The 18,418-nt window shown below is 40.7% G+C and overlaps 2 protein-coding genes across 4 annotated transcripts in view; both read right to left on the reverse strand.

Annotated features, from left to right (window-relative positions):
- Positions 1-50: 50 nt before the first annotated feature.
- Positions 51-7,664, reverse strand: LOC134813345 (nmrA-like family domain-containing protein 1). 3 transcript variants are annotated; one of them, XM_063821045.1, is made up of 9 exons: positions 7,574-7,664; positions 5,669-5,832; positions 5,381-5,486; positions 5,060-5,168; positions 4,548-4,642; positions 4,261-4,392; positions 3,705-3,772; positions 982-1,130; positions 51-786 (listed from the first exon to the last, which is right to left on the reverse strand). In XM_063821045.1, exons 2-9 carry the CDS (start codon positions 5,829-5,831, stop codon positions 589-591), a joined length of 1,020 nt encoding a protein of 339 aa, XP_063677115.1. In that variant the 5' UTR covers position 5,832; positions 7,574-7,664; the 3' UTR covers positions 51-588. The 3 variants fall into 3 exon arrangements, with proteins under 3 accessions (XP_063677115.1, XP_063677114.1, XP_063677113.1); XM_063821044.1 differs by lacking the exon at positions 7,574-7,664 and adding an exon at positions 6,960-7,034; XM_063821043.1 differs by lacking the exon at positions 7,574-7,664 and adding an exon at positions 5,962-6,102.
- A 326-nt stretch (positions 7,665-7,990) lies between these two features.
- The window catches only part of LOC134813339 (serine/threonine-protein kinase mTOR-like), a 45,611-nt gene continuing 35,183 nt past the window's right edge, over positions 7,991-18,418 (reverse strand). Inside the window, exons 27-38 of the mRNA XM_063821038.1 lie at positions 17,291-17,419; positions 16,869-17,071; positions 16,259-16,360; positions 15,964-16,058; positions 15,341-15,490; positions 15,024-15,123; positions 14,729-14,848; positions 14,392-14,463; positions 11,541-13,933; positions 11,221-11,384; positions 10,613-10,732; positions 7,991-10,498 (exon numbers count right to left, since the gene is read on the reverse strand). Of these exons, the coding sequence (XP_063677108.1) occupies positions 10,304-10,498; positions 10,613-10,732; positions 11,221-11,384; positions 11,541-13,933; positions 14,392-14,463; positions 14,729-14,848; positions 15,024-15,123; positions 15,341-15,490; positions 15,964-16,058; positions 16,259-16,360; positions 16,869-17,071; positions 17,291-17,419 (3,843 nt within the window). The 3' untranslated portion in view covers positions 7,991-10,303. The remainder of the gene's footprint in view (positions 10,499-10,612; positions 10,733-11,220; positions 11,385-11,540; positions 13,934-14,391; positions 14,464-14,728; positions 14,849-15,023; positions 15,124-15,340; positions 15,491-15,963; positions 16,059-16,258; positions 16,361-16,868; positions 17,072-17,290; positions 17,420-18,418) is intronic.

Below are 18,418 nucleotides of genomic sequence, written 5' to 3' on the forward strand. Positions count from 1 at the left end.
TCCGAGGGCTGTTTTGCCAGGATATTCGTAATAAAAATTAAATTGCACTCTTTATGGAACTTGTACATAAGATTTTATATATTTCCAAGAGGAGTTGGAGGTTCAGATAATAGTTTAAATCATACAGCCTTCTTTTAAATTTTGCCGCATTATAGTCGCACCAGATCGACTAATGCCAGTAGACATTCTATTTATCAAAGGATCAAGTATTTGGAAATGTTTACAGTAATCAGTATTGGGTCGTTCACATAATATTGACCAACCTTTTGACCAATTTTTAACCCCCGCTGTAATCAGTTTTACACATAGCTATTGTGTTGAAATTACACTAGCGTTTTGGAACCTCTCCCTCAGCGATAACGTAATATGTGAACGACCACTAATCTGAAATCCCAATATTTAGTATCACAGAAGCCTCAGTCCATGCTTAAATTAGATCGTATAAAATGCATTCGTTCATCTTGTCAAACCTTTCTAGACTTATCAATTCATATTTCATAACCTTCTTTCATGATATCCATTTTATCTTCTTCCCAATCTAGGGTACTAGGACTAACAAACCCGAGCTCAAATTGCTCAACAAATCGTTCACGTCTTGACCAACTTGAAAAGTTTAGTGAGTCGTTTCTGATTGGCACTGATGTATTCTGAGAAAGTCTGCACATTTGGATTTAAAGCCTGCATGGTTCTGACGTCACGTAGCGGAGCGTAGTTGCAGTGGAAGTCGAGTAGAGTCGCTAGTTCCCTGTTATTTTTCTTGTCCCGCTGATACTCCTTCCACGATAACTGGATGGAGATGGGATTCAAGTAGTGTGGAGATTAAAGTGGGGTAGAAACTCAATTGACCTTAATTATGGAGCAGCCAGCATAAATATCAACAGAAACTTTTCAAGTTAAGGAGACGTTATAAATGAAACACGAGGATTCATTCTCTTGATTCAACAGTATGGGTATTGGGTAAACCGAATCCTATTTCCATACCTTTTCATAGCGCCAATCTATTTTGGTCTCTTTGAAAACTTCCGTCATTAGTTGGACGAACTTATTTATATCAATCCGATCCACCGTCAGTCCAATAGTCTTGCCGATGAATATGTTCGGTCTTTCGAATGCCAATTTTACAACAGGTCCTAGGTAAATATTTGAAGTTGCAATAAGTATAAATAACTTTCCATCTCCCCTTCCGTAATTGTTTGAATTAATCTTTCGTTAAACTTAATTAACCATATCAAACTTAAACGTACTTTATAGGGGGGGGTGTCATGTCCGTCTATGTCCGCCTATGTCCTGTCCTTTTTGGATTCTATGAGACAACGGACGTGTTTTTTGGGACATTGGCGGACACGGACGGACATTGGCGGACTCGGACGGACATTGGCGGACTCGGACGGACATTGGCGGACTCGGACGGACATTGGCGGACCCGGACGGACATTGGTGGACATTAGCGGACATTAGTGGACATTAGCGGACAAACATTTTGAGGACTGAAGAGTACTGAAGAGTACTGAAGAGTACTGAGGAGGATGGCTGAGGAGGATGGCTGAGGAAGATGACTGAGGAGGATGACTGAGGAGGATGACTGAGAGGGAGGAGAAGGATCAGGAAGACCCAGGAGGAGGAGGAGGAGGACCCAGAAGGAGGACCTAGGAGGAGGAGGAGGAGAACTGAGGAGGATGACTCAGGAGGAGGACTGAGAAGGAGGAGGACTGAGGAGGATGGCTGAGGAGGATGGCTGAGGAGGATGACTGAGAGGGAGGAGGAGGAGGAAGAGGAGGAAGAGGACTGAGGAGGAGGAGGAGAAGGACTGAGGAGGAGAAGGAGGACCCAGGAGGAGGAGGACCCAGGAGGAGGAGGACCCAGGAGGAGGACCCAGGAAAAGGCCCCAGGAGGAGGAGGACTGGGGACGAGGAGAACTGTTGAGGATTGATGAGGAGGACTGAGGAGTAGGAGGAGGACTGAGGAGGGGAGGAGGAAGAGGACTGGGGAGGATCAGGAAGACCCAGGAGGACCCAGGAGGAGGAGGAGGAGGAGGACCCAGGAGGAGGAGGAGGACTGAGGAGGACTGAGGAGGAGGACTGACGATGACTGAGAAGGAGGAGGACTGAGGAGTACTGAGGAGGATGGCAGAGGAGGATGGCTGGGGAGGATGGCTGAGGAGGATGACTGAGGAGGATGACTGAGAGGGAGGAGGAGGAGGACTCAGGAGGAGGACTCAGAAGGAAGAGGAGGAGGACTCAGGAGGAGGACTCAGGAGGAGGACTTAGGAGAAATGAGAAGGAGGACTGAGGAGAACTGAATAGGAGGAGGAGAAGGAAGGGGACTGGGAGAGGACTGGGGAGGAGGAGGACTGATGAGAAGGATGAGGAGGACTCAGGAGGAGGAGGACCGAGGAGGAAGAGGAGGAGGATGAAGAGGAGGAGGAGGACCCAGGAGGAGGAGGACTGAGGAGGAGGACTCAGGAGGATGGCTGAGGAGGATGACTGAGAGGGAAGAGCAGGAGGAGGAGGAGGAGGACTGAGGAGGACTGAGAAGGAGGAGGAGGAGGAGGAGGACTGAATAGGAGGAGGAGGAGGGGGACTGGGGGAGGACTGAGGAGGAGGGTGGAGGACTGAGGAGAAGGATGAGGAGGAGGACTGAGGAGGACTGAGGACTGAGGAGGAAGAGGAGGAGGATGAAGAGGAGGAGAAGGACCCAGGAGGAGGACCCAGGAGGAGGACTCAGGAGGAGGAGGAGGACTGGGGAGGAGGAGGACTGTTGAGGACTGATGAGGAGGACTGAGGACGAGGAGGAGGAGTAGGAGGAGGACTGAGGAGGGGAGGAGGAAGAGGACTGAGGAAGATCAGGAAGACCCAGGGGGAGGAGGAGGAACAGTAGGAGGAGGAAGCATCTAAATGTTATTTCCATTTTTGTCCGTTTTTGACTATTTTTGTCCGTTTTTGTCCGCTCTATTTTTGTCCGTTTTGAAAATATAGGGTACCGAACGGACAAAAAACATGATCCCCCTATAACAGCAAAAATCGAACATTTTATTTAGTAATTTAGGTGTCCATTAATGTCCGCCTATGTCCGCCTATGTCCGCCTATGTCCGTCTATGTCCGCCTATGTCCGCCTATGTCCGTCTATGTCCGCCTATGTCCGCCTATGTCCGCCTATGTCCTGTCCGTTTTGAAAAAAGGCCTTACACTGTGCTTTCAGCAATACTCATAGGGTACCGAACGGACAAAAAACATGATCCCCCTATAACAGCAAAAATTGAACATTTTATTTAGTATTTAGGTGTCCATTAATGTCCGCCTATGTCCGCCTATGTCCGTCTATGTCCGTCTATGTCCGCCTATGTCCGCCTATGTCCGCCTATGTCCGCCTATGTCCTGTCCTTTTTGGATTCTATGAGACAAGCGGACATAGACGGACGTGACACCCCCCCCTTTATACTTAAAGTCTAACACAACAAATTGGGGCGGATAAATGTATCCCATGAGTACATGCCACCAACAAATTGGAAAAGTCAATGAATATAATAGGACAATATAAATGCTAGTTTAAATTAGTGCATAGTAACCCATTATTGTGCAATGTGCATTGTGCAATCAAGTCGGGGGAGAATACAACTACTGCACATGATGCATCTTTGTCGGACAAGGCACTTTTTTCCTCACAAATATTTCTCACAATTTCGATTAATTTGAACCCGATTTACCTATGTCAGAGTAGTTCATCACGTCAAAATCCAGCTTACTATCCACTATCCCCGTAAACACGTAGTCACTGAAGTATGACGATCAATTAAAAATTCACCGTCAGCTGCTTCCAAAACAATATCCAAGATGAAGTCTCGATAAAAAAAAACTTGTTTGAAAGTTAATTTAGTCATATTGAGATTTGTCGGAAATACTGCCTACTGCAGGGACTTAACTCATAATCCTACCTAATGTCTTAGGGAATGAGGTTGTGGGGCTGGAGGTTGTGGAGCTAATAACTTGAACAAAGTCGTGGGGTTGGATGTTGTGGGGCTGGAGATTGTGGGACTAATAAAGTTGTGGGGTTGGATGTTGTGGGGCTGGAGATTGTGGGACTAATAAAGTTATGGGGTTGGATGTTGTGGGGCTGGAGATTGTGGGGCTAATAAAGTTGTGGGGTTGGATGTTGTGGGGCTAAAGATTGTGGGGCTAATAAAGTTGTGGGGCTAATAAAGTTGTGGGACTAAAGGTTGTAGGGCTAGAGATGGAGGCCAGTTAAAAAGATAAATAAGAGACCTGCCCTGACGAGTTGGTATGAGGGTGTTAACGAGGTAATCGTAAGAGAGCGGTAGTTTTAAGACTGTCAGAGGTAACCCCATCCCCTTCATCTGGTACTCTATTTCTCCTTTACCGTCATATCTTGAACACCTGGCACAGGATATTCGATATCAAGGATACCCCAATTCAAGTTACTGAGGAATTGAGACAAAATTCCATAAATTAAGTTACATGGACGGCTGCTAAGCTAGGATTGAGTAAGTGTTGAGGAATGCTATGTAATCATTGGAATTCTTCGGTCATACCTGTTGCCTGTTATTCTATAAACGAAGTCAACTGCAGAGTATATCACATGCTTTATGCGGAGTCTCTCGCACATTTCCGCCAACTTCACACCGACCTGATCATGAATATACTTTAGAATTGATTTTATGTACTTAGAATTGCTTTAATAAGCTTTTATCTTATTTTTGACAAAGAGTGCATCAGCTTTGACGGCGAAATTTTAGGACGCATCCTAATTATTCGGTACATTTTAGTTACAAAGGTCAAAGATACTTTTCTCACATCTGCATGCACTGTGACTTCAACAAAGGATTCAAGATCTAATTATAGAAACCATCTCATTGATAACAGAGGCGATAACATCAACTACTTAGAAATTTGAAATAAGATGAGATGGTCAACATGATAAGAAAAAAGAAACAGTATACTAGAAAAGATAATGTAAGATTGACATTTTAAGAGATAGGTACTGATGATGTTAGTTTGATGTTAATTGTTATGTTAATGATACTGATAATGTTAATGACTCTACCTCCATCTCTCTTCTCATTGGTAGAAGAGGATCAATATCGTTCGTGACAAAGAACACTCCGTACACGTCCCGAAACACGTTGTTTAGCTTTATTATCGGAATAGGCCCTCTGAAATCAGCGTAAACTTTTATAATAGGATAAAACAACGTGAATAATAATCACTTCATCGACTCATTATAACGACATTCTAAATGTTTGTTTACTGTAAACTTGACTTTTGAACAAGCAAAAACGTACGATTGATATATTGCAATATTGCTTGTAGACGATAGAGTACAAAGATATTTGGAAGAAAACAATCAATTAAGAAGGGCTCTAACTTTTCAGAGATTTCCACAATTTCAGATTCAACTCCCATTTGTTGAAAACGCGCCACCTCAGGACAATTCTTGTTAAAAATTCCTCTGACAGTGAAAAGTGGGTTACCTGAGAAACAGTCTTCATTAGTTCGGAGCAAAAAACGGCAAAAAAACAATAACGAGTTTTATTTTTACAGCAGAGCCCTTCTGAAAAATACAGAAACAGCTAACAACCCCCACAGCCCCCTAGGCCTAACACTAATAGCTGCATTCCTAGCCTGGGGACCAGATTAAAGCCGTAACACTAACCAACTAGAGCAATAGCAACACTGCTAGCCTGGGGACCAGGAAGTCCCCACACGAGGATTGTCTTCTTCATATCACAACTTTCCTCCTCGTCGTGCGTATATTCGAGTTGAGAGAGTCGAGCGATCTCTTCAATACTCAATTCTGCGCCGTGATTGTTGCTCATCCTTGGGAACTAAGTGTTAGATGTTAATCGGATCTGGTTCCGCTACATTTGATGAAAAGCAAAATCCAAACTCGTAGCTAGTATGAACAAAATATCAGAAATCGAAGATTGCTAAATTTTTCTAAATGACCTGATCACTGATGCGAATTTCTGTCGCAAACGCAGGGAGAGAATTTGTAGGCTATGTTTCAACATAATTTTAGAATGTACTGTAGACAGTATAACTTCTGCATTCTGATCTAACATATTATGTCAAACTTTTTAGAAAATATCCAGGACAAACGTTCAATGCGGGTTATTTCCAAATATCGATATAAGTAAGGTAAGTACAACTGTCGCTTTGATAATACAAGAGCCAAAATGATGTAGGTAATGTGTTTATTACAGGCGACATGAAATTATTCGAATGTAATGAGTAATAACAACGGTCCTAGACGCTATTTATCCGATGGAATTTGTCGCGTGATCAATGAAAGTGTAAAACCTATGGCCTACATTGAAGTCTGGTTTCAAAAAATAATGTATTTCAAAGAAATAATCATGTTGCGAGTAACCAATTCAATGAATATTGGAATAATTCGCAAAATCTGCGATGAAATTTAATTTGCATTAACAGTCAGCTGCGCTAGAAGATACAAATAACAGAGCTTTTTATTCATTAGAGCAGCACCGTCGCACTATCGAGTTACACAGTTAAAGTAGGATTCAATAAATCAGCTGCAAGAGATAAGGTGTCCCTAGCGTGCGTACATTTGTTTTATTTTCTCTACAACTTGTAGTTGTATAGAGATGTGTTGATGTTTTAATCTTATCAGAATGACATGTTACTATGTACGGATACTAGAAGAGGCTCGTGGTACTAAGGAACTCGTGGAACTAAGGTCAAGGAAGCTGTTATATGTTATTATTCGAAAGTTATTAAGGGGTCGTTCGCACATTACATAGTAATTTTTTGCCATTTTGAACACCCCCCCCTCCCCCCTACGTAATACTAATACGTTTTGCACATAGCTATTGTGTAAAAATTACACTAGCGTTATTATTTACAAAATAGAAACCCCTCCCTCACCCTCTGTAATAACGTTATATGTGAACGACCCGGGACCCCTAATTAAAGTTTGAACTCACCATTTTCCAGGAAAAGCTATTCAGATTGTAGACCGAGAGAGCGTGCAAAGAATACACAATGATCGGAGAAATAATTAATATTCGTCGATACTTTCCTTTCATGTATGAATAGTTGTGCGGTTCCTTCCTAATATGTTTTTTGTCCAAGAAGCAGAGCAATTGTATAACGATTAGTGAGCAATCCAGCTAATACTTGAAAGTGCATGCTGAGTGCGAAGTCTACAATGAGCACGACTGCAGTTCAGTCATGTATTCAAAGTTTTATTTATTAAAAAACGAACTGATTTTCTGCGGAGAACAGGTAACAAGAAGGCACTGCCGCCGTAACACCAAGATCAATCAGACAAATCAGACATATAAGACCGATAGCCACAGTCGATAAACTGAGTAGCACACATAATATCGCATCGAAACAATAAACAAACTACAGCCTACAGTGAAATACAGAATCTGACAAGCAAGCGGTGAACACATTGTGCTCGATATAATATTAATACCACGTGACGCGCGCTCCTAGAATTTTAAAAAGTGCTGGTGATTTATTTAGTGAACAATAGAATTACACGATCAGACCTCCCAAAACCAGATTGAATCACAGTTACAGTTTTACTTGCCGAAGTGATCAGGGCGCTATTATCAGTTCCTCTGTCGGCCTTGCCTTTGAGGAGGAGCAGACGGTACAGCGGTGTTTCCGGCGACCTAACGTCAGAGATATGTAAGCGGCGTGCTACCTACGATCTGAAAATAATAACATATTCAGTGGATCACACCAATCTCAGCCTCACTTGCTACACAGATACGCAGAGGAGCTGCCCTGAGCATGATTTTGCGATCTACTGATCTCAGATCTGTTAAAATGTTAAATTATAAAGCTTGTGTTTAACGTTATGTTTAATGAAGCAAGACGGCGGCATAGTGACCATCTATGTTCAGTCTGTGGACATTGTTAGTTGTTAAATTCATTCAGGAACTTTAAAGTCAGAATAATGGTATGGGTCAGATATTTAAAAAATGAAACAATTTTGATACGTTTTTTAGAAAATACAAATCATTATTGATGTAACAAACGGTAAGAGAATCAATAGGGAACATACTTGAGCCTTGGACAATATGGACATGGATCATTATTGAGATATAATTAAGAAATTAAAAGTAGAACAATTCATAAAATTAAAGTTCAACTAGGTATGAAGGAGCAATGTTGCGCTCCCACCGTGCTAGCATTATTAATTAATCAAAAATACAGGGATTCTTTATCAGATTTATTAGAAATGGCCAATCGGTAACCATGGCTCTTGATATTATTTTCATTATCAGCCCTAACATTACAATTAAAGTTTCGAGTACGTTCCAGGCTGTTCCGAAAGTCATTTGTAGGTGGAATATTATAAATTAAGTGCTATGTTTTGAATAATTCAGTTTTGGTACCTGGTTACTTTTAGTGGAATTCTTGGAACTCAAAATAAAAATTGTCTGAAAATGTAATATGTATCATATGTCTTCAACAGTAGATTAAAACAGTAAGTGGGTGAACTTGAATCAGGATCAAAAGGTGATCATATTATATGAGTTACCGATTTTCATAAAGTCCAGGCCTCAAAGTATGTCCAACATTCCAGAAAAAGAATAACAGATTAACACATACAGTATAGCGTACTGTAAGTGGTAACAATCGCAGTTTTAAGCGTAAAACTCAGCTTAATGCTAAAAAATACAGATCATTCCAAACTTACGAGTAAAATTCCAGCTCACGATAGAGACAAATAACTTCAGATTCCATTGAATATGGAAAAGAGAACATGTTAACCCATTTTTAACATGGTTACAGAACAATAGATATTACGCTGCGATGAAAAGAAGCACATTAATGCTAGTCTTTTCATCGCAACTGACGAGACAAATTCCAGCTCAGGATCGATACACTTTTCTCTGGACCACATGGAATACGGAATAGAGAACATGTTAACCCCATGTTAAACATGTTAAATATATTAACCCCATGTTAAACTTCCTAATAGAACAATGGAGTTGACGATGCAATGGAAAGACGCATATTTTATGCCATCTTTTTCATTGCATCACGCACGCGCTGGCATATGTCCTGTTATACTTATATGTCCACAACAATAAGAAAGTACACTCTTCATACGCCAGAGCATGGGTCACTTAGAGTCAAAACTATAAGTCTATCATGGTCATAAACTGGTCATTTCAATTTGTTTGCCAACAATAGGGTCTTAGTCACAACACAAGCTCACGTTACAGTATAAAAATAAGCTCCCAAAATTCAAATAACTTAATAAAAATTATTACCCTTATGCTAAGAACAATCAGAGCCGCACTAAATAGAATTACGAAAAGGTTGTAACATCACATACCAATAATAAAGAGACATGTTGATTAATGAATTAATGGCTTGCAACGCAAGCAGTTGTTTTGACTATAAATATAAGAAACGGCCATCGCGATCGATTTATAACATATTGCTATGGTTTATTCGAATGCGTTTCCCGCAAGATTGATACGAACGCAGCCTTATTAAGGATAATTTAAACTCATGTTACCACTCTACAAAATCAAGCAAATTTAACCGATAATATAAGTCACATGCACACCGTGATAATCTAGTCTCACTAATTGTTGTGTGATTGGTCGTACTTTGGTAGTAATTTGTCATTCATTTAAACCATCATGGACAACAATTTTAAAATAACATAAAATAATCAAGGATGATGTTCATATTATCAGGTTTAAGCTCTTTAAAAATGGTAAACACGGTCTAGTGTAAATGATTATAAGATCACATACACGTTCAAAAGATCAAACTTTAATAAAGACACGACTGTCCCTCTGTCGCTCAGCTTACCACACTAAGATCCAACACAAATGATCACTTAAAGTTACGACACAAATCATTATCAATATTAATACTACAAAAAGCCTCCATTAATCAAGGAGAATTAGAAGGAGCTTGAAAATCAGGAAATTGCTTTTCCCAGGGATTCTCGTGGTACTTCTTTTTTTAAATCTTTTTTTTTTAATTTTTTGTGTGGCACTTTTTAGAGCGTATCCACTTTGGATATACAGACGAGATCTGTTCATCGTTCATTCCATTAAATGTAAAAATGGCTCAAACAAGGGGAGAAGCCGGTACCTCATGATTTAACAATCCATGAAATAATTTTGTCCGACGCGACAATTTATATCAGGTTTTCATGTTCCTGTGTCATGATATTTCAGTCCAACTATTCCCGAGTTCAACTTTTCCTGGTCCAACTATTCCTGGTCCAACTATTCCTGAGTCCAGCTATTCTTGAGCAACGCTGTAAGATTTACAACTCCAGTTACCAGAAGGGACACCAGCCCATGTACAGTTGGCACAGGTTCTCAGTAGCAGTCGCCTGCTTTATCAAACTCTGCACCTGGTTCTCCACATCCAAATACTTCTCAGTTATGTCATCAAATCCGGTCAACTTCTTCTTTACTTTCTCAAGGATCTCAACTGCTTTCTTGTTGATCTTTGTTTCGTTATTTCGTTCCTGGTGATAATAGATTTAGATCTTTTCGAGAAAGTTATGAAGATTATTTAAATTTGAATAGCTGCATTGCTGTAAGCTCATAATAACGAAAGGAATAATATCTGGTATATTTACCTGAATTTGTCTTCCATGTCCATCTACTTCATAGTCTTCAACTAGCCTCCAGTTGATCAAGGGATCATACACAAATGTTTCCAGGACGGCTAGGATGCTGTTCTCGTTATTTCTCAGTACCTGATTGAACAAATTACCATTTTAGTTAAATTTCTTTATATGAATTTCATGGTTTGCTGATTGCTTAGGAACAAGAGTATATGATCGCAAGAAAAGTCTTGCGCGATATCTCCTACCAGTACTAGAGCAGTTGTTAACAAATCGCCGCAATTCTTCATTACTAACTGTTAGCCCAAAGATAAAGCGAATATAGCCCGCCACAATACAATGTCGAGAAGTGCGATTATAATTGTGGTGGTTGTAAAGAGGTTTTAAACATCATATCTATCAGTTAGCTGCAAATTATTGTACCACAAATCGCGAATATCTGTTAGTAAATCGCAAGGGAAATTTGTGGTAACTTGCAATTTATTAACAATTTGTCTCAGGGTAGCAAGTCATCTTGGTACCACATGGTACCACATATCATGCTACCACATATCATGGTACCACATGTGACATGATGCTTGCTTTTGGGTAAAGCTAAGACGAATAGAAAAGTACATTACCTCCATAACATCGTTACAGGTCATGGTGTATGTGCCGTGAATCCCGGTAACCTCCATAGCTTTCTGCATCATCCTGGTAAGGCGGAAGGGAACTTTCTCCGGGTACTTCTCCCTGTCACGTGACACGTCAAAACACTCTCCGAAATCACAGTGGATCAGGTTTCCTGAAAATGTTAGAAATGTTGTAAGTGTGGATTTTCTTCATCTCAGGTAATAATATTTTGAAGAAAACACCCAATTATTACAACACCAAAATATATCATATAGTCGGGGAACAGCTTTATCAAAAATAAACTAAAAATAACAAATGAATACAGTACCTGTCTTCCTGTCCATCATGATATTACTGGGATGTCTGTCTCCTAATCCCAGGATGTACCCCACCATACTCATAACAGCGTGAGAGAGGATGTAATTCTTCCTCCGCTCAAACCACACCTCGGCACTCGGGGAGCGCTGGTACAGGATCAGAGCTAGATCCTCGCCTGTTGTAATGTTCAAGACCTCCTCAAACACCTCTATCTTCATCATCAGGGGCAGTTTCTCGTAACAGAAACAGAACTTTTGGCAGAGTTTAGTCTCTAAGGTTGGAGTGACTTTGTTCCTCTCTCGGTGTTCCTTGATAAGGAGATGGAGGGTGTCACTGTGGGGTCTCCAGCCGGACAGTCCTGAGTGTGGACTAAGAGGAATGACACTGTACCTCTGGATGGACAGGTTTTGTTGTGCAGTTTTCTGGGAGTGAGCTAAAAGTGAGTTGACAAGTCCAAAGAGCTGCATCGCTCGTTCGTCTTGTCTCAGATCTTCGTTACCCTTCAGAAGGAAGGTGTAGGTTTTACCGTTACTACCAATCATGCTCAGCTTCCTAGGTCGGATCTTGCTCTTGATTACCCCGACACTGGGGTTGATAGAGTGGATCTTGATGATGGGTTGCCCAGGATCATAGGTTCCCGGCACCACAAGTTCCATGCTTCGTGCCTGGTGTAGAAGGATAGGAGAAGCGTCCTCTAGTCGGACTGTGTTCATCGAGCTGATACTCAGACCAATCCTCTTGTAAACTTTAAAGTAACAATCCCAAGCTTGTCGGATGTATTCTTCGGCCTTTGAGTCTTTGGATTTGTTGTATTGTTTGCACCAATCGTATGCTTCTGCTAGGTCACTACCGTTGACATTTTTGAAACTCTTTTCAAGGTCGGTGAGATTGTTCACTGCATCAGGATTTGAAAACTCGGGGTTCACAAGCTTGTGCATGGGGCTCAGAATCTCGAACATTCCTTTCGCATTCTTCTCTTGGAACCACTTACTACTTGCTTTCTCCAGAGCCTCATGCCACTGCTCGTTCCAGGAAATAGCGATCCTAATGAGCTCATTTGAGAACATGACACCCTCCTGTACAACTTGTGGGGTATGTTCTGTCATGAGATCAAGCAGCTTCTTAGCGTAATCCCCCCGGCTACAGTCACTGCTTCTCTTGGCCACACTCAGAGGGTAGATCAGAGCTTGAGGGTGCTCACGTCCCACGTCATTCAGCACCTGGTGGATCAGATCCCTTACACTCCTATCAGGCATGTCTATACGAGCTATCAACTGTGGGATCACCTGCATCCACGTTTTTATGGGTATCCTCATAACTCCGTTCTGTAACACGTCGCTAACGTCTCTGTTGCTACCGTGGGTAAACCAGAGAGTCAGCAGTCTTAGGATGTCTTGAAGAAGATTTGTATCCAGAGAGAGTGTAATCGACTCAATAAATCCACTGACTGCGGCAGTTATCAGACTGTACTTATACGTGATGTCGTTGTAGAGTCTGTCCTTGGTGAGGAGAAGTCGTTGTAATTCCTCGTTCTCGAGTTCGCTTTTTGGTTCCCGAGGTAGAGGGATAATCTCGTTAACAGAGCCGGGCTCCTCTGGTCCAGAGTCGCCGTTAGCAGAGGGATCGGGAAGTCTTATGATGGAGCTATCATGACCTCCCTCGGATACTTCGTCATCAGAATCTATATCATCTACATCATCATCCAAATCTTCCTCGTCTTCATCGTCCAGATCATGAGGAACTCCTTGCAGTTCTTTGATCCGCTCGTTGACTACTCTAAACTCATCCTTTAGAGATTTCAGTTTCTCAGGTTGTGCAGCGTTGAAGTTCATCATGGCCCACAAGTGCCACGACTTGTACCACTTATTGTCCATCTCTTTAGCTTCCCTGAAGAATTCTAGCGTCCCCTCAGCTGGATTAGGGTTAGAATGGTTCCCTTCGTTCAGACTGTAAAGCCACATTCCTTGCTTCAGCTTGTACTTGGATCTCAGTCTTCTGTCATCCTTTATATCTTGTCTGAAGTAACTCCTGTCCACTCTATCTAATCCTTGTTTAACGTAGGAATTCAACATCTGATAAGCTTGTATCTTCCCATCTTCATCTCTAGAATCGTTCCACTGATACTTCAAATACTGGTACACGACGTAGGGAGAGAGACTCTGTGTGGATTCCAGCCACTCGTTTGAGTCCTGGAATTTACTAGGATCTTTACCAATAAGATCTAGGAGAATCTTTTTAGAGAGATCCAGTCTTCCATCTCGCCTGGCGATGGAGCTGAATTTTAACCAAGCTCTTTCGTCCTCCTTGGGTGAGAGGACCAACTTGTGGACCTCCAGGATGCGAGACCAATCGTTGACGTTTCGCTGACAGCCTTGTAATCGCTGCCACCATACTTCCCGCAACCTAAAATTATGTTTGGTTAACGAGATTCGCGCTATTTTTAACCCATTTCAAATCTAAACATTTAATTTATACCTGTGTATGTAAAATGGTTCATGTGAGTCCCAAATTCATACAAAGCAGGGACAAAATGATTTCGCGATTATTTTGGCCAAAAATCGCGATACCGCGAATTACATTTTAGGGTATATTAAACTATACATGAAATTTGTCGCAAATAATAGGAAAAATCGCGATTCCGTACATGCCGCGAATTTCTTTTGTCCCTGGATTACAAAAGGACTGTTGAGGCAGACATTTCAACAGTTACTCGGGAAGTAGGAATAGCACATAATAGGCACTGAGTAGAAGGGTGACCACTGGCCGGTGGATGCATGCGAAACAGTTAAAGTGATTCAGTTTATTTTCCTTTAAGTTTGTTCTCCGGAACAACGCTCACAGCCTTTGAACAAGTTGCTAACCTGTCCTTCCTCTCGTCTCGTTTCTTAATCATTTCACTCTCCGTCTTGTATTCCCGACAGTTAGAGTAGTACCTAAAAGTGGTGTGTATGTGTCACGTGGTGTGTCATGTGGTGTGTCATGTGTCAACTGTCACGTGGTGTGTCACGTGATGTTTAGGTCGGATTATTTGCTATTTCTCAGAAACAACGGTAGAAGAAAATAGATTAGAAGAAAATAGGGTAGAATTACATACACTAGAATAAAATAGGCAAGATTTAATAGGAATGTAAAGGGACACTTAAGATTGAGTACATATTATTATATCCATAGAGACTATTTAAAGAATTAAAAACTAACCCCTTCTTAAAAGCAACCACCTCCTCCATTTCACTCAACATGTGCATATCTACAATCTTAGTGTACAGTCGGTGGTATCCCTCCTTTACAATCACCGTTATTTCCTGATCCAGCGTTTCTCTAGAATTAGCGGAGTTATTATTGAAATACATGAGCTATCAAGCGGTTAAGTATGTTGTCCAGAAATTACCACAATAAATGAAAACAATGAGTTTGCTTGGTGGATACCATGCCAACATGTTGATTTTGAATCCGCAATAATTATAAGATGAAAAAGGTTCTGTTGATTACTCACCTAGACTGGTCGATAAGGTCCTGAGCGGCCAGGTAATCCTTCTTTTCAATAGCGCTTACAGCGGAGAAGAAGTTCTTTTGATAATTCATGTCCATCTTATCTGAAGTTTATGAGATATTGACATTACAGTGAGGTAATGTGATATATCATGTGAGATGAGGTATTGACATTACAGTGAGCCACTTCGAATTAGAGTAAGAACAAAAAAGAGCGCAACATGTTTAAATTCTATCATGCGGGTGTTTCAATCTTTATCGAAAATCAAAACATTGATGACATTAATTTAAAATCTGGGTCCAATAAATTAGAGAACTGACCAGTATAATGTGTGAGATGGTCCCAGTTGGAAAGTCTCCAACTTGCTGTAGCAGCCAGACTAGCCATGCTGGCTTTATCCTCAGGTGAGAGGAGGTTGTCTACTCTGTAGTTCTGGTTCACATCACTCCCGGCTCTTGGTCTTGACAACACTACGTGGGACAGTTAGTTAAGAGGGTGCCACTAAAGTTGTGACTAAAGTTGTGACTAAAGTTGTGACTAAAGTTGTGACTAAAGTTGTGACTAAAGTTGAGACTAGTGACGGAAAGCTTTATTTTGCCACTTGCGTTGCCACAGTTTGGTTTCAATGCCGCAAACTATCAATATTATGCAGGTTCGATCAACCTCAGAATCTTAAGCAGTCAATTTATAAACCATGCATTTTACCACAAGTCATAATAAATAATAAAGTCAACAAATGTAATCTTTTGAGTTCGAGAAATTTATAAATTAGCTTATTACTTTCACGGATCAGTCAGAGAGGTTGTACAGTAAACTCAATATGATACAGAATAAATTTAAAGTTTAGTGTGTAAATTAAACTTAGGAGTATACTCCGTTTGCGAGTTTTATGTAAGTTGTGTCTAAGATAAAGAAATTAAAGGATTCCTAACTCAAAACTTACGTCGCTCGTTGACATTTGCACTGGTGGAGGTCTCGCTCCAAAAGCTATCGATCGTCTTTTGCATCTCTTCCCAACGATTAAGTGACTCCAAGCATCTGCCAGATATTGACCATGAACATTACCAATTATTTCAATTCTTATACACACAAGGACGCGCACGTATTTTCAATTTGAGCATTATCTAACTCAAGAACTGATCAAAGTGTACAGATCGATATTCATATATGATTTGTTAATAAATAAGACTGGCTCAATACAGGGCAGGGTACTCAAGTGTAAACAAGATTCCACCAACCTGAGTTTGCCGAGAACGTAAGAAGTTTTATCAGGTAGGTTCTGATCAAGTTTCTCGTTGTAACGTAACAGTGCCTCGTCCCACTGCTGTAACTCTTCATACCTGCAGGAGAGATGCTTTTAAATCAATAATCTACAGGGTGTACCGCATAAAGTGTGACTTTTTTCCACTTAAATAGTTTTTGACAAAATTAAACTTCACGGTTATTTTTAACTAAATTTTGTCAGAAATATACATAGTTGAATTGATAAAAATAATAAAAGATATGGTTAATAGTTAAGCATCTTCTCAAAAAAAGCCACCCTTCCCAAAAATTAAATATTGTAATCTGAAATTGAGGTCCAAGATTTTCAAAATCTCCGCCAGGCGAACAAAGAAAGGCACTCGAATCTCAATATTTCAGGGTAATGGCTTGAAATGTGGCTAAGGTTATCTTATGGTTTTCTTGGAGTAAGAGGTAACAAGGCTTAGTGTACGAGGTAAAGAGACAGACTGGTATTATATAGTAATGTTCACTAACCAGGGATCTAGTATACTAATGTTCACTTACCAGGGATCTAGTATACTAATGTTCACTTACCAGGGATCTAGTATACTAATGTTCACTTACCAGGAATCCTCAGGAGTGTTCAGTTTACTGGGGTTCATCTGAGCGTACTTCAGAACTCCCAGAGCAGCTTTAGGTTGTTGTAAGGTGTTGTTGATCCTCAGCAGTTCCACCAGAGTGCCAGGTTCCTGTTGAAGGAAGTCTTTCTCTGTGTAGTGGAGCGCTTTGGCGTACGAGTTACACTTCTTCGCTGCTTTAGCGAATACCTGGGCGTATGGTGGTAAGATTTCCTGGGAAGTTTTGTAATTTGCTGTTGTGACGGTTGTAATGTTAAGTTGAGTAGCACTTTAATACATTACTATTTAACATTTAACAGTACTTGTTATTTTGTGCTAACGTCAGTGTAACTGAAATCAGTGATATTCTCAGAAATTTGTGTAGTGCGAATTACGTAAACGAAATTGCATCAGCAGCTCCAGTCTCACCTCATTTCTGATATCCAGAGTGCCCTTACCCCAGTGCTCCATAAACTCCTGCAGGTTCAATATCGCCAGTGTCACCTCTGGAATACTCTGGTTTTCTAAAACCTTCTTCAGGTTTTCTCCCAGCTTGTCCTGAAATTAAGTCATCACAATGTAATTATGGTAATTAAAGTCATTAGCGAGGACGGTAAGAGTAACGCTAAGTGTTGATAGACCACGCTTTACTCATCGTTACAGTATGATAAGGTCATCATCGTGTGATAGTCTTATGTTTTTGAGATGTTTATTGTTTACATTATTTCTAGCTGTTCAACATTAGGTTACGTTACACTTTCCGAGCTCCTTATGTCAAACATGAATATTCAACAGTGTAGATTTAACCCGTTTCTGACCAACTACTCGCTGTATAAAACACGGAGGTCTTATTGTTGTAGTCTGTTTCCAGTCAGTGTGTGCGGGGATTAATAACGTTACGTCATTTTTACCTCCACATAATCACAATTGCGCAAGTTTCTTGTAATGAAGTTATTCGTCGTACAATGTTTTAATTCTGCGGGAAGACTCAAATCAAAATACTGCAGGTCATTGCGGAAATAAGTACGTACACCGTATTGTATTCCAGAAGTGGTGTTTATCGTTTGTTACTGCAGAACGGCAATATACATTCAGTGTGTAGGCAGTCCGCTGTGCCGCTTACCTTGTAGGGCTTTCTTTGTACTTTTTTACATCAGTCTAATACATATTATGCAGTTTTAAGCGTTACAATTAGTGTGCATGCATCTCACAGGAACATTCTGCTTTCTGGGAATGTTATTCTTGTATTGTCCGATCTTTTAGGCAAAGTTTTAAAACAGCTCCGTATACTGTACATTGCTCGATAATCGAATTTTCTACAAGTATAAATTAGTCTGTTGTCATTTCTGTGCGAAAGCTGCCAAACATAATTTGTATATGTAACTTGTTCAGCTGGTCTCTTGATTTGATAGCTGCACTGGTAATGAGTCATGTCTACTTACGATCAACCAGTTCTCCATATTTGGTCTAATAGTTTGATCTATTTAACCTGCAGTATGCCCCCTGTAATAACATCACACACGCGCGTGTAAAAGACACACTCTCTCTCTCCACAAA

Source organism: Bolinopsis microptera, chromosome 3, assembly GCF_026151205.1.
Source record: "Bolinopsis microptera isolate Bmic1 chromosome 3, MBARI_Bmic_1.0, whole genome shotgun sequence".
NCBI lineage: Eukaryota > Metazoa > Ctenophora > Tentaculata > Lobata > Bolinopsidae > Bolinopsis > Bolinopsis microptera.

Coding starts and splice junctions, on each gene's coding strand:
- LOC134813345 (XM_063821043.1), bottom strand. CDS start 6,077: ATGTTAGATCAGAATGCAGAAGTTATACTGTCTACAGTACATTCTAAA. Junction 5,833..5,961: donor AAATTCGCATCAGTGATCAG/GTCATTTAGAAA, acceptor TTAGTTCCCAAG/GATGAGCAACAATCACGGCG. Junction 1,131..3,704: donor GATGAACTACTCTGACATAG/GTAAATCGGGTT, acceptor ATATTTACCTAG/GACCTGTTGTAAAATTGGCA.